The 16,714-nt window shown below is 34.8% G+C and overlaps 1 protein-coding gene across 1 annotated transcript in view; it reads right to left on the reverse strand.

The window, feature by feature from the left end:
- LOC138320792 (G-protein coupled receptor dmsr-1-like) overlaps positions 1-16,714 on the reverse strand; it is a 46,025-nt gene continuing 29,311 nt past the window's right edge. The window contains exon 2 of the mRNA XM_069264012.1: positions 1-7,713. Within this exon, the coding sequence (XP_069120113.1) occupies positions 6,575-7,669 (1,095 nt within the window). The 5' untranslated portion in view covers positions 7,670-7,713 and the 3' untranslated portion in view covers positions 1-6,574. The remainder of the gene's footprint in view (positions 7,714-16,714) is intronic.

Here is a 16,714-nt window from a genome sequence, read left to right on the forward strand (position 1 = left end):
TATTGATCAAAGAAACCATTTAATACAAGAGAAAAATACTTTCGTGTACAACACAATTGAAATTGGCTTCAAGGGTCAAGCCTCACAACAACGCTTTTAACTTACAACGAATTCACCAATTTTCTCTCTCGCTAAAATACATTTTAACACATTCAATACTTAACAAATAAGCAAACTGATTTTTGTTTTCTTTCATTAGTGTTACAGTATACAATTGTCTCATTGGTACTGGGGGAACAGTCAAATCATTGCCCCTCAGTAGCAACAGTTCCCTAGGCCTTCCCTGCTATCTCGGCCGAGGGCAACAGTTCCCTAGGTCTTCCCTGCTACTGAGGGGCAATGATTTGACTGTTCCCCCAGCACCAATGAAACAAATGATTTATTACCTGACTCACTATTTAAGAATAAGATATTTATTACATCGAAAGTAACAAACATTTTGATCCAAAATATTTTACATGACCTGCTGAAGTCAGGATGGTTTACAATGTCAACATAAGCTTTCTTCTCAAAGCGTTTTTGTAGCCCATACCTTATGGAAAGAAATTACTTTTTGGTATAGAGATTGCCATCTTTCGTTCTCAGTGCGACATAGAATTTGCACAGAAACCCGTTCAATTCTGCGTTGCTGCATGTTTCATCTATCACGGGTAAGCCTTTCTCTTCGCAATATTTCGTTAATATGTTGACAGCTCCCTTGATTACATTCTTGGTACTTAGAGAGTCTCTATTTTCCATCAATAAATCCATATCCTGTTCGGATATATCCTGAAATCTGCAGCTGTCACTGTTGGGTTCAGCCATTTTCCGCAGACGACAACAACAAACAATCTGGATCCGAAAAACGCTTGAGTTGGGGTCCTACGGAGGAAATGTCTGCGCATACTTTTCGCGCATGTAACAGTACGGTGCAACAGTCGACTGTTACACCCTGGCTGATGTTTACGAAGTTTTGGTCGTGTAAACGGATTTAACAATTAAACAGTCAAAAATGCGTAATATACACTTAAATAGAGAGTCAGGTAACAATACCTAATGTTGGTGATTCAGAACATATAGAAGGAGATTGGTCGTTGTTTATCACTCGTAGTTTGTTGAGCTAAATCATCAAAAAGAAGTCTAAATTTTCCCAATGATTCGAAAAGTAAAACCGAAGTAAAATGATAACTGATCGATACATTTTATGGAATGTTGCTTTGTTTGTGATTTTAATGGATGCATGATGGTTTACTGAAAGAAAGTAATGTATCACCTTATTCCTTATGTTACCATAGATCCTTTTGGAGTACGCCTTATATTTTCAAGCAGATGCGCCCCTTTCGTGATGTGAGTTATTTTCTATGAATAAAATCATGATTTGCTTTAAGAACTATTAGTTAATTCCGAAATTAAATTGTAAAATAAGTAAAAAAAGTATAGCGTAGAGCGGGTTATTTATGTTGGTAAAAATGTAACTAAAACGAGAAAATTAAATTTTAGATACTTTAAAGTTTCGCGATCTGGCATTCAAGGTATATGTATGTAATCTATATGCTTTAATAAGTTATCATAACTTGTAGATCAACTTTTCGTGATCATATATATTTCTCGCGAAATCGCACAGATATCCGCGTGGAAATAAACCGGCTACAGTATAGATAATAAAAATAACAAAATGAGTTAAAAAAGTGACAAAATAAATCTTAATAAACCAACTTTACCGATTAATAACAACACTGAAACACAATACAACGCTAAACGATAAAAAATGAAGAAATAATAATACAAAAGTATGTATGACAAATGTTTATATATAACTTTGTAGATTGCTATTTGTTATAATGTCTAACTAGCTTATTGTTGATTACTGTATCTACGCACGCGCTCTGTAATGATTTCAATAGAATTATAAAAGGTTTCGGAATGATGGAATGCTGCTGCTCTTGGTTGGCCTTACAAGGTGAAATATATATATCAGATTGATCATTGAAATAGAGAATAAATACGACAAGGAAACAAAATGTTTCTATCGGTCGTTTCCAGTTTTTGTTACTGGTATTATGTACATGTACCTGATTTCTTCCAGTCAATAAGACGTTAAAATCATAAATTTACATATGTACACCATATACTAAAGTGACATGTACTGTTTTTCTAGAGTAAAATTATAAAAAAAATATTTTAAGTACAAACTAATATTACAAACAATGGATCTAGAACACGCATGCCTTGTAATACTTTTAGTAGAATTTAAAGATTGATTTACTTCAGAATTGTAAAAAAAATAACAAAATTGTTGAAAAACAATGTAATCCAATGATGCGATAATGTACATAATGAAATGCTTCTTATACTAGTAACACAATCTAAAAGCATATATTTTAAGAAAATAATATTAATTTTATGTACATAACGAATGATGAAGGAAGACAAATGTTTCTGCTGACATTTCTGGCTCAACGTAGGCACCAAATGTTTGGCAGTTTCTCTCTTCATCAAATCGTACATAACCGTTATATCATATTGTGATGGCCATGGTGGAAAAGGTATATATAGGCTTTGCCTGCAGCCCGATCCAAAATCAAATCTTTTGATTTAATAAGATATTTTGAAAAGAAATTGTGATTGTCAGTCTTATACGGAAAAATAGGAAAGCTACAAATTCATCATATATCATGGCAATATTGAAGGAATTGTTAACATGTGGCGACGAAACGTTGAAAAAGGTTGTTTCCAATTGACAAAGTCGAACAATATTTCTATGCAATCTATTCAAACTAGATTGTATTAAATATTACAGGTTAGAAAGGTTCCAATGAAATTGACTCTTCACAACTTCACATGATATAAACGTTACCATGTTTTCATTTCAAAGGCACAATGATTCATACATTTGGTATTAAGTTACAAGACGTTCTTGGTTGATAAGTAGAACAATGACTGATCTGTAAATCACTCACACATTTACCCACCAATTAATTAGGCCTAATAAGTCATTGGTATGCATAAATAATAAAGTAAACTCTGTGTTTTACCTTTGTAGTAACTTTTATACCTTTTACTGACTCTGGCATGTATTGATTTTTAAACAAAATTTGATCACTTATATTGAAGTGATTTTAGTCTTCACCCCTCGACCTTGACTTTTGATCCGATATCCTGACCTGTAGTCATTTGCCAAATGCTCTTTTAGTCTTACCTAATTACCCTTTTAATGACTTAAAATCGTTTGTGGTATTGTAGTATTCTTTACTATAAAGCAATATATAATTTTCACCACATTCACATGGGAATTTGACACCTTATTCTGTTCACTTCTGACAAAGTTGTCGTCATTAAAATTCAAATTTTTATCATTGTAGCTGGGTAAATTTCACCTTTTGAATTCACACGAATAAAATCCATAAGAATTATTGATAAATCTGGACTAATAAGAAAAACTGTGATGTCTACATTGCACCTGTATTGCCGATACATCGCTAGCTATAACCATTAGTACTCTATCTGTTTATATTTCCCATCCTGACAAATATACGTAACATTTTTATTACCCTACTATCATACATTTAGATCAAATTCGAAGAGAGAAACAGAAATAAATTGTTTTGAAATAAAAATCAATATATTTGACAGCAGTATTTCGTATGTCTCTGAAAACTTTATTCCGTAGTCGTGTTACATGATATCAGGGTCAACATCTGGCATATCGAACGGACCCTTACATGAACATCCCACGTGACCTTTTATCTATACCACGCGGTCACAATGCTATTCGTTGTATGCTGTCTGAAAAAAAGTAAATGAATATTTTTTTAACATATAGCTTTATCCATTTAACGATGTTAAATTATATAAATGTATTCAAAATCATAATAAATGGTATATTTGGTCTCCGTTTGCGTTCGGTCTGTGTAGCTGTAAACTTGTTGGCTCATTCAAAGTTTGAGTAAAAGCCAAGAAGTGTCCGCCAATATCGGACTGTTACAACCCACTTTGAAAAATAATTATTTCAAAGTGCGTTAAGTTTTCAAAGTGGGTTGTAACATGGGACGAATACCAATTTAAAGGATTCGGACGCGGAAATCATTCACAAAAGATCACACAAGATTCACAAACAAAAACCGGGTGCTTGAATACAAAGTAGTTACATCTTTTTCCTTACTGTTTATCGTTTAAAAAAAATCACAAATCATATACCGGTTAAGAAGTTAATTGGTGGATTTTAATAAGAAAATATTGATTAATCCACAAATTGAATTCGCAAATTTCATTATAAAAATCCCATTGACTTAAAATAATGTCAATGAACCATTATTTACCTCTTCGAACAAGAAACTATCTTGGTTAAAAGGAATTGCCTCTAAAAGTTGTTTTTACGTTTTTAACATCAAACATTGTTATTATGACTGTTCAGAGGCTGACATTACAAATCCAGTGACCTGGCTATATATAGACAAATCAAAATAGAGCTTTTCACAAATTTAACATTAAGCAAATTTTATTATATGCAAATACATATGAATGGATTAGATAACAGGCTAGGCCTATATAAATCTTCTCCAGAAGATAGAGCTTTGCTGATCATACGGGCAATATTCATAATGTAAGCTGTTAGGGTGTTAGAATTGTACCTGCTGCCCCATTGCATAATCGTAAAAGGCGACAAAATTTAGGATCTTATCTTTTCTCTTCTTCCTAACTGACTTTATGCCTCACGGCCTTGAGATGAGCACTCGCCTCTGTGAGGGAGGCTCTGGATTCTGTACCCTGGCCGAGACACAACAAAGTCTATAAAAGTGGTAGTTTCTGCTCCTGCTTAGCGCTCAGCAAACAGAGAGTGGGACGACTGGTTCGCCCGTTGTCAGTATAATGTGACCGGGTGGGATGTGTTGTTTGGTGTCTTCGGCGGCATGCTTCAGTGATATAGCACTATAAAAAGGGCAAGAGTTCCACTAAACCAGAAGACACAACACGAACATACCACAGCCTCCCAAATCATGCACCTAGCACTTTACACACGCTACACACTGCATACATGGGAGGCCGTCCTGACATGACCATGGCGGTTGATGGTACGTTTAAATAATCAAACAAACAAACAAACCATAATGTAAGCAAACAAGGCAGACGATAGTGCGATATGTCGGTGAATAATTTTTCTTTAATGTTTTGTTAAATTGTAGTAATTGTCTTGTCTTTGTGTCATTTTTTTTCAAATAGCAAAGCTTGTTTTATAGGCATCATTGTATATAACAAAACAATTTTTCGGCTTCGGGGAATATCACCTTTCTCAGGTTCAACCATTCCTCGTAGTAAACTACAAAAAGGCAATATTTGTCACCTAGATTTATAAGTCAGTTTTACTGACGTATCATTAAAAAACATATACAAAATTTCTAATTTATTCTTGAATATTGATGAACATACATGTTAATGTTATGTCTTCTGTCGTCATGAGTTTTACAATGAAAACTGCGAAAACACCATATCAATTATACATACTATATATAAGAACAATAAATGTTTAAATCACAACCAAAACAATTGAACCATGAATAGCAGGTACAACGCTCATATTGTTCTCTGTCCAGTCACCTTGTGTCATGTCGATTTATGACACAATATGTTACAGGCTGTCGTCATATAGACGATTTAAAACATTCTAGCATGCTTGGTGAAAATTGTGAAAAAGCGTAAAAACAAATATATTATCGTATCATATCTTTCTATCATGTACCCTTTGAAAAAGTATCCGCACCTGCTCTTGAAATGTTTTTTATCGTCGGTATCTTCGACAAAATTAATGCGAATGGCGAGTACCTGACAGAAATAATCTGCCTCTGTGTCGTATACGTCACACTAAACATCACAGTCACGACAGTTGCCTCGTTAAACTTGTTTTCGTTATCCAAAACTAATACCCTCCTCTCATTAGCCACAAACGTTATGTGTTACCCTGTAAATTGTCTCGTTAACGTTTTCACAAACAACATCGTTCATATTTCTATATATACCAACAAACTCAATCATACAACATTGTATCAACATGTTGGCATTATCTTCCACCACAACGATTGTTAACATTTACCTGCCTGGACCTGAATCACCCACAAGTATGTTTGTCTGAAGGCCAATGAATAAATCACTTCAAAAGTGCAAGTCCAAATCTTGTCGATAAATAAAGCTTCAGTCGCTAACGTTTGTTATTTCTAATTTCTAGAAATTTTCTTTCAAATTGAGGAAGGTTGATCATGTTAAGATATGTATTCATTTTATTCTTAGCAAATAAGTAATAACATATCCCTTTTTTGGTTCCGCTACTTTGATTAGCAAGTTAAGAATATTTTAGCCATGTGAAAAAATATTTACAAATGATGAGAAGAAAAGATCATACACAGCACTGGTACTGCCTTCCACTATCTCATACTTTTTTTTAACTCATTTCAAATCTTTTTTCTTTTAATTAAAAGCCTTGCTTGCTCAGAAATTGCTTTTGACATTGTTTTAGTGTGTGGCTGAATTGTGACGTCGTTGGAAAACGCTTGATCTGCTTCTTGCGGTACTTGAAGTGTTTAGATTGTGTTATTAACTCCGGTCAAAGTTTCACGTTATGATTATGTGTTGTCACTGCCGTGGTCTGTGACTGCGACCTAACCGCGTGGTACATCTTTGATGATTTACTCTGAATGTTGTCGCAAGCGATTTCAAAAAGGCAGTCCCGAAACTGTCGGCTCATGGCGCAGTACATACAGAAGTTAGCGGAGCTGTTGATCAGAGACATCAAATCCAAAGTCTCCGCGAACAGCATGTAAGTGTTTTCCATGAAATTCTCCACACATACACACAACACAACCAAAATGGACGACGGCATTTGTGTAACGATATACATAACTATGATCGCCAGTAACATGACCGTCGTACGCTTGTGCTGTTTCAGACGGTTTGCACATTGAGCTCCTTTCAGCGTTAGCGTTCTTTTCTTACTCTCGTGCAAACTACGTAACAAAAGCCCTCCGAATATGCATATCAACACACAGGGGAATACTTTGCCTATCAAAATGAACACTCCGGCAGCTGTCTTCTGTAGCCACGTCTGGTCGCTAGCACCGAGATTGGTAAGACCGTTTAGCTGGACTGACCCATTGTTATTGTCCACTCTGTATACGATGTACACCGGGAGATAACAGAGTACAGTACAGACATACACGATTATCACAAGGATGACGGAGTTCTGAACCTTCATTATAGACTTATTGTTACCCATGGACTTGATGTAGATATACCGGACTATGGCCATACAAACCCCGAGCCAGATGGATATGGTGTGGGTCGTAATACTGAGACCCGAATGGATGGCCATGTACCACACCCAGCCGTAGGTGTATTTATCCTTGGTCCTCGCAAGACCGTGTATGATATAGAAATGGATGCAGTAAGGCATATAGCAGAGCATTGTCAGAACATCAGCAATGGCTATTCCAGCCAGAATACAGTTGATCGGTGAACGGAGGTTTTTCCTGGTTAAAATCACGATGTTGACAATATTTGTTGGTACTCCGAAACAACAGATGACGAGACTTGCATACCCGTGAATTGAAAAAATAAAACAGGCGTAGGATAATAGTCCGTTCGCTGGTGACTGACACTGCTCCTGGGGATCAGTCAGGTTGGTTTCGTTGCTGAAGTTCATGATTTCAAAATCCTGCTGTGTCTGGAAAAGGTCGTCTGAATTATCTGTAACGAGAACAATGGGAGGTTGTTGTAAAATTAAACCGAATCGTTTATTGTCAATAAAATTAAGAACCAAAACAAACAATTATCAATTAAAACGGAATAACGAAGCAAAAATATAATACCAAGAGTCTATTTGATTCGTTCGGAGTAAGCTTCGACGAAATTGTTCAATGCATTTATAAGCTCCTTTTACAACGGTAATCTGTTTACAGTGCGAAATCAATTCAATACTGTAACGTCATATCCCGTCGGTCTGATAAGTTTGCGGAGTCCCAGAAAGATGATTTCGTGATATTTGATAACGCTCTGTGGGAATTCTGAGTCAAGAACAAAACTATGCGTGCGACATTAAAAATCGTATGGTTATTTGCTTAACGGTTATATGATATCTGTTTATAGACAATACAACCATTATTGTTCTCGATTACAATACAATAACATATCATTACGCCCCGTTGCGTGCGTGTCGACAATCAAATGTGTTTGAAATATAATACAATACTATCATATCAGCTATAATTAATACCAACATCCACATTTATTTCAATTAGTCGCGGAAGCTTGTCATTTAAGTAAACACGATTCTGTTTGTTATCAATAAAGATAAAAGCAATATTTACGGATAATTTGTTTCCTTCTATAAAATAGAAAATACTCCTTGTTATTTCACGCAATGTTCGAAGTAAAAGAACTCTTACAATGATACATCAATATGTATAAAGTATACACAAGAGTATATCTCCTATGGCCAAACCAAGTCGTCCATATTATATACATATATTTAAAAAGAACCTTCATAAACTAAATAATATTCGATACACAGTGTTGAATCCATTTAATAGAATGCTAAACCTAAAGTTGCGTCAATCGAAAGGCTTCATTTGTTCGAAAGCTTTTCCCATAAAACAAAGTTTCACAAAGTTCGTATTAAACGTTCTGTGTCAAACAAACAAAAGGTGACAGAAACGGGTAGAGCAATTCTATTTCGTTTCCTCAAAGGAAATCAATCACTCAATCATGCCCTCAAAAGGACCGTTCAAAAGAAAAAATGGACCCATTTTTTTAAATCTAATTTGCTCCTTCGCGTATTTCCGATGTCACATTTAAAAGGTCTTAATAAAAACAGGCATATGCTCTATAAAAAATATCTCATACATCAAATTTACGAATATATTCCGAGCTTCATATACCCAAGGGTATTCTAATACTAGTGAGCTGACAAAATGAATGCGGTGAAGCAGGTGTATAAGGATTCAACTCTGTTTAAATTGGTTAATATAATGGTCATGTGCTGTAAAATATATTTGATGATAAATAAAGATATATTTAACAAAAATAAATACATGTAGATAAATAGACACATGCATGAATAATTAAAAAAGGTGTTACGGAAAAGACTTAATTTCATACATTGCGTATCTTCGCTAGCAGATAAAACGACAGCTATTTTTATTCTAAAGTACAGAATCTAAACAATCTACATGTATAGTCATTCATCGAACTATATGTTAATTCTGTATCTAGATAATACAATATCTGTACTTGTTAGTCTTACATATTGCTGTCGTTAAAATATAGATGCTGAATCAGACATAATGAATGACGAGGATTAATTTACGCTCACACCGTTGTATGTCTACAAGACAAGACCATTTTAAGTCTGAAATCACATTAACTCTATGCTCATTGATATGATTGTTGAGTGCTATTCAGCAGGACAGGTGTACAATCGAACAATGGTTTAAACAGACAGTTGTTTTACTTAACGATTAATTTTTATTTGCTTCCCATTTTTATTGAAAATTATTTTATCAAGCTTTTATCGCAAATGAGTGTTAAGAGCAATTGTTGTATTGACTCAAAGTGATTTCTTTCTTGTCGATGAGATAGCTAAATGTCTCTCCTTGGCACGGAGGGCACAGTTTGGGAGATATTTTTGCGCCTTTCGACTCAATGTCATTACGACTGCCGTTTTATCAGTTTGATGCTTTATCCCAAAAGATGACAACAGCATTGCAAAAACTGCTAAATTTCTTTTTTTTCAGTTACTATTGACACACTGAAAATCAAAATAAATTAACTATGCGACATACGAAGTACATTGTGCAGGTCTGTGATAGACGTAATGTTTTGTCAAGGAACCAAATATTACTGCATCATACTAGAATAATGCAGTAAACTATATTTTTTTCTGCATTCCTGAAGTGTTTTGTTTTCGTCCATATGTTTACAATATTAAATTGTTTGTATGTCTTCGGTCATACCAGTTTTTAATAAAACTATGGACTTAACTTAAGTTGGTAACACATTGTCTGTTATGTGTGTGTTCGATCATTTGGATTCCAAACGTAAAATATCAATACAGTTGCATATCGTTAGATATGCCAATTGCAGCATTTTGGCGTTATGGAAATATGAAAGGTGAATATTAGATAAATTGGTCAGGCAATTTGTAGGGAATTTTAGGAAAATGACACAACCAGCAATATATATTGTTTACAAGCGTAAATTAGGGATGGATATCGACAATATGTCATTCAAAACATGAATTATGTAAATTCAAAATAATGTTATTCATGCTTATATAACCTTGGATAACGGGTATTATTGTTTCCAAGTCTAAAATTATACTAATTGTCTCGATGATGCCTTGTACTACATTACAATATGCATCGTATAGGTGATCCCATGCCTTATTATAGTACTAATTTGACGTAATGACGTGTCAGTCGACACCACAATAATTGACATGGCGGTCTTAAGGCTTTGATCCAGTAAACTGTTATCAAGATCAACATTAATACCTTCATATTGAAGTTCATTGATTTTGTGTGAACATTGTCATTGATAAAAAAACTTTAAGGTAATACATGCCAGCATTTAATATTCGTTGTAAATGTTATTGTTGCAAGAAAATGAAATCGTTGACCTTCGTGATTTTGCATGAGAAACAATAAAGAGTACTACAACACGAGACGCGGTTATATAAACCTAGGCGTGGGAACATTGATTACAGATAGTTAGTTCTTATTCGTTTTCTGGTAGAATGTCTGGTCTGAATACGCGATATGTCTAATAAAAGGTTTTCAATATCGTAGTTGCCCATCAAGTAAGGGAACTCCGGATACTACATTTGAACATTGAGAGAATAATATGGAATTTTCCGGAAAGAATTTGCAATGTCTCAGAAGTAGTTTGTGTTTTTGTAAGTTTAACGGCCGATCGAAAATGAGGATTAAGCTTAGGTTGTATGTTAAAAATATGGCTGTTATCTAGAGAAATGTAATTTCGGTTTTAGAAGGCATTTGAAATATGCGGAAAAGCTTTGTAATAAAGTGTTTTTGGGTTTCTTGTTTGCATACTGTGAAGGACTGAGAAGAAGTCGGTATAGACCACTGATTTGTCAATGCGGTGTTTTACGATGTGGTCAATATCCAGATCATTAGCACATTCGTCTACTTAACAACTTACCTATAATATATCAAATGTATAAACTATATCACACGATGGCTTTAATGAATGAGTACATGACTATGATCATAATGTGGTACATCGCTGCATATTTCACAGTATGGTCCATTTCCCCTTAATATGCATTCATTAGCATTTTTCCCCGTGTATGAATCGAATGGGTTATTATTTATATTCTTTCTTTTATTCAAGTTGCATGGGTTAGTGCCTTCACATAACACAATTTAGTTATTTATGCATACATTCTAAAAACCAATCATGGTGAGTTCATTGGAAAGTGGACGAATGTTGGGAAAAATCATCTTCAATGGATGTCTGGTCAAAAAATTATTCCCTGGCGACCGAGGCCAAAGAGTGTAAGCTGCGATAAAATTGCAGTCACTGCACGAATAATGAGATCATAGCAATGTACGTCTGAGCGCATCTGTATTGTTTCAATTACAGAAAAGATACTGGGTCTTTATGGTTAAAATTGGCCATGGAACTTGAGAAGAATCGCTATCGGACTATATACAGCTCACGAATAGGTCTGTCTACACGCTAGACCAAATGCCAAAACACATTTCAACTAATCAAGGAAGATTGGTGGGTTTTGTAATTCCTTGTCGGTATGGTCTGCTAAATTGTTACACTCAACGTGATTGGTAAACCGGCATTAACATCGAATGATGTCGGCAATATTGACGAATTGTACAGAAGCAGCAAACGTATAGCACAATCAGAGGTAAATGTAATTTTAAACATATAGAACTGCAAGTTAAACCGAATATTAATACCCGACTCTAACGCGTATGTTATTTCGCTGTGTTAGGGTTCCTAAATGATACAGGAAACCAATAGTAACTAAATTCTAGATTTGAATTAATTTGGTTTTGTGCATAAGGTTTCGCTTTCTATTAAAAGTCAGTGTCCCATATGTGCAATATGCTGCGATGTCTGACTGTTTTGAGTCGTAATATATTTGTTCAGATAATAAACAACATATATCGTAGATAACAAAGAACCTCCAGTTATTCCATATATGGACTTTTTATATTATAATTTATGCAAATAATTAAAATAAAAACAAAAAGTTTATAAATATTCTTAATTAAGCGAATTTGATTTACTTTAGTAGTGGATTATAAAACTAAGAACTATTTTAAAAGTAAAAGTAAAAAGAAACATTATGTAGATAGGGAAATTTTAAAGCGGAATATAGATGTACAAAAAAGTATAAATTTCTGCGCAAGCTAATATGCTAATATGTAAGATATAACTTTGCCTACTCTAAACTAACTTTCTCGATTACTTCATTTTGCAATTTCCATTTTAAAAGAAGATCAAGAAGATAAACTTTAAAAAATTACTAATTATATAAATATGTCTTCTAATATATTTCCTTTTAATGATGGTTTGAAGAAAAAATCACTTTAAGAATAAAGATTTTATTCAACGCCATTCTTTCTTTTGAACATCATCACCACACAAAAAAAGCTCTGACTGTGAGCACTAGGCACATTTTTGAACCGGAATCGTACAAGCCAATTTGACTCTGAACAAGCAATTCGATTTTGATTATACATGAGGATGCGTAGACACAATATTAGGCTGAATAAACAGTTCTGTCTCCGGCCGTATGACCTATAAGCAAACACATTTTCCTGGCAATAAGACTGTATGATCAAACATTATTGCAATCTCTTGACGGAATTATACATATAGAGCAGTCAGGAACCCCATGGAGCCTGTGAGGTCGATCGTCCCTTTGGGAAGTCAATCAGAACCAGCGTTACAGTCCCCAATAAGTCAATCACAGACGGTCAGATGTCAGTAAGCCGGACGGCGGTTCTAATTACCCTGTCACTAGTCATACGAGGCCTTCCCTTGGTCTGGAAAATCTGTCAACACTCACACAGGGTTATTATATGTAAGTTAGCAGTTCATTTCCGTATTGTTGTATTGTCCGCAGCAATAAGCCTCGTTATAAGTAAGGAAGTAGGTCATTCCAGTGTGTTGGGAGAGAGTCCACGTCACGACGCTTCAGGTTTACTCAGGAAGCGATGTGATACAGGATATGTATAGTAGCGAGTCTGTATGCCACAGAAAAGCGACTAGTGTCCCAAATATACACAAAAAATTTACAGAGTTAAAATTGATCTACCTGTTTTAATAGATTGCATGAAATAACAAATAAAAAATCCACGAATAAAGTTAAATACACCCGACCATACTAACTAGGGCTATGTATACATAAAAAAATCTAAAAAATATAGACGCACAACAAGAAATTGTCACGTCGCTAACAGTATTAAGGCCACACACGAGGGAAAAAATCCAAGGGGAAAGGTTTCGCATTGCTTTTCCTCAAAAAAGATCGACCAACGGCTATTATGGGAGGATGCAGAAGTTGCTTTTCTCTCATACCTACGGGTGTAATACTGGCTGGTCTAGGGCAATACACTCATGCTACATGAGGCTTTATTGCATGGCTACCTATGCAGTAAAGTCTCGTGACGTCACGGCGTCAACAAAATTTCCTCGGTAAATATTTTTGACTGGTTTTACTATAAACGATGCAAACAAGGGATTTTTTTTTAATATCACGTAATTTTTCATGTATGAAAAATTGACGTTCAGTCGTGGATTTCTTCGAATTTATTTCAAAATGGAGGGATATTATAGTTGTAAAATTGCAATAAAACGTCTAGGTATGAAAGAAAACTACTCTTTCATAAGTGGATATGAAGGATAGGGATATTCTACTCTCGGGATCACAAAATGTTGTAAAACCCTCAGCAAGCCTGGGATTTTACTGCATTTTGTGACCCTCGGGTAGAATATCCCTATCCTTCATATCCACATATGAAAGAGTCTTATAATCTAATACCTATACTGGGAATGTACATGTCGACGTTTCTCCTTTTGATTAAATTGGGCATAGAATCGAGTGTTGATAGCAATCTTTCTGGAATATTTATCTTATTAGAGCAAAACAACATGTGCATGCTTATGATTTATTTGGTTAGTTGTTTTATGTAAGTCCTATGAACAGCCATGGTCATTGTCATACGGTAGCTTTCTAGTTGCTTTTGTGCCGATTTTTGTTATTCTTCCGCACGCCTGTGAGGTGTGTGCATTTATTGTTTCAAGTGTTTGTGCTATAATTAAAAATTAAAAACTTCACGAATATGATTGATTGGCCAGTAATTGTTTTTAGAGTTCTCTTTCCCATTTGTATCGGTGAATTGTAAAAGGTGATATTTGTTGGTGAAAATATTGGTTTGAATACTTAACATCGTATTGCAAACTTATATTAGGTTAGGTCATTTAAGAAGGTCTTTCTAAGTATGCAGGGGAAATTGATTTGGTTCCTATATTTTGAATTCTACCCGCCTTTGCCAGAGCCATCTTACCGATGAAGGCAAAAGAAGACAAGCTGTTTCGTCTTGTGATGGCAATTATCTATTGATATCGAAATTTATTATCAAGATTGTTAGGTGAAACATGACCATGGTTGATGAACCATAACGTTTTATTGACAGTGAAGGTCATTTAAGGACGGGTTCCCCTGTCAGCAGTGGTTGTGTGTATGGAAATCTCATGTTATAGAAGGCTGTGATATATACGTGTTGTGTGTCTTTCCAATAGTTGGAAATCTTACCCAATTTATATGGCAAATTGAAAGATAAAACATTTGCACCGAAGTAATCGATACCAAATTTTAATAGTTAAAACAGAGAAATCAATGACTACGCGACAGTGAACCAATCCTTTCCTGTATTTAAACATTTCCCAGTAGTTCCACAGCAGTCGACATAGATTAAAAAATTCTTTTTTATGTCTGCTGAAGCAAACTTTCCGTTTTCTATTAGATTTGTGTATCGCCAACTAAAAAATAGACGATACTAGATCCTTTACAAATTAGTTCCGTTTGCTTGAATCAATGCATTTCTGGCATTCCTAAATATTTTGAAACGAAAAAAAAATGGGAGAGTGTCAATTACATGTCAGCACGTGGATCACTTGGTCAGCTATGTGTTGTATTTAGAGCAGTCTTGCAATATATATCCTTTTAACATTTTCCTTGTAAGCAAATTTCATTCAATAATGGTTTCGTCGGAGATAACTCAAGTACCAATAATGGACATTGTGCCGCTAGTCTACAACGGAGAATAGAGAAATATTACATACATCAAATATATCATTGCACTAACATAAAAGCAAATTGAATTACGTTAACTTCACAAGCAAACGGTGGTAGTTTTCTTTGAAAATCCCAATTCAATTTTAGGGCTCAAACATGAGAGACGAAATATTTATATTGGTTAAAGCACGAACATTGTATGTTGCTATTATTTGATTTGGTATCAATGTAGGAAACCTCCGGGATTACCTGTAAACCACTTATGACGACTTTCAGGATAACTCTCACTGACATTCAACACCTTTGAACATTAACCGGGCACATGAAGTCAATCTTTTGGAAAAAAATATTCAAGTGACATATAAGCCGTGAACCATTCGTGATTCGGAATTCAAATTGAAATATAAATGACTCCCAAGAGATCGTTCAAAGGATGAAGTCACATTATAGTAACATTAATCCTGGTGTTGTGTTACTTTTGGAACTGTTGGTGTTTCACCAAATAGACAAGTTTAATTCCAGAAAATACCACTGTAGCTTTGAAGCCTACAGTCATCGAGATCGAACTCAAACGATTGCGTGCACAGGTCTTGGAATATATAGAACCTATCGGAAATAACACTATTTCATCGTCAATGTTGTTATTTGAACTGTTTCATGAAACGTTTTAAGAAATCACTCCACATCCTTGTCACTATCTAATGCAACGATTAATTGACAATCTTATGGTGATTTACAACGGTGTGTTCTTGTGTTATTTCGATTAGCCCATGATTTGTTGGGTGATGGCTTATCACATTATGTCATAAGTCATATACAGCTAGATGATTTAAGGACGACTTCCTCAGTGAATATTGTGTTTATGTGAATGTCTGTATATATTAAGAGGCTTTGTTATGTTCGTGTTGTGTCTCTTTGCAATTCTGGAAACTCTTGTCCATTTTATAGCGCTATCTGGCTGAAGCATACCACTAAAGACCGAACAAACGGAGAACGTATCTCACCCGATCATATTATCAATACCATAAACAACTTACAGTCTTTCAAACAGTCCTATCTTTATTGGTATAAGTATTTGATTGCTTGTTTGACTAAATTAACGATCTATTAATAGCCAGGATCATTTAAGGACACCCTCCCATATGTGCGGTGTGAAACGTGTCTGTGTGGGTGATTCGTGTTTTGGGAGACTGCGGTATATTGGGGTGTCCTCTTTTATAGTGGAACTCTTGCCATGTAATAGTACTTATAAGACAACAAGCAAAACCAACCCGGTCACATTATACTGGCGTTTTGCATAATCATTTATAAGAAAGATATATTGCGTTCTTTTGTGATACGGAATATGTAACTTGTAAGTGTTTTCTTACAGTAAACACCAACTTATAAACCTCATTAAATCAT

Source organism: Argopecten irradians, chromosome 1 (genome assembly GCF_041381155.1).
Source record: "Argopecten irradians isolate NY chromosome 1, Ai_NY, whole genome shotgun sequence".
Taxonomy (NCBI): domain Eukaryota; kingdom Metazoa; phylum Mollusca; class Bivalvia; order Pectinida; family Pectinidae; genus Argopecten; species Argopecten irradians.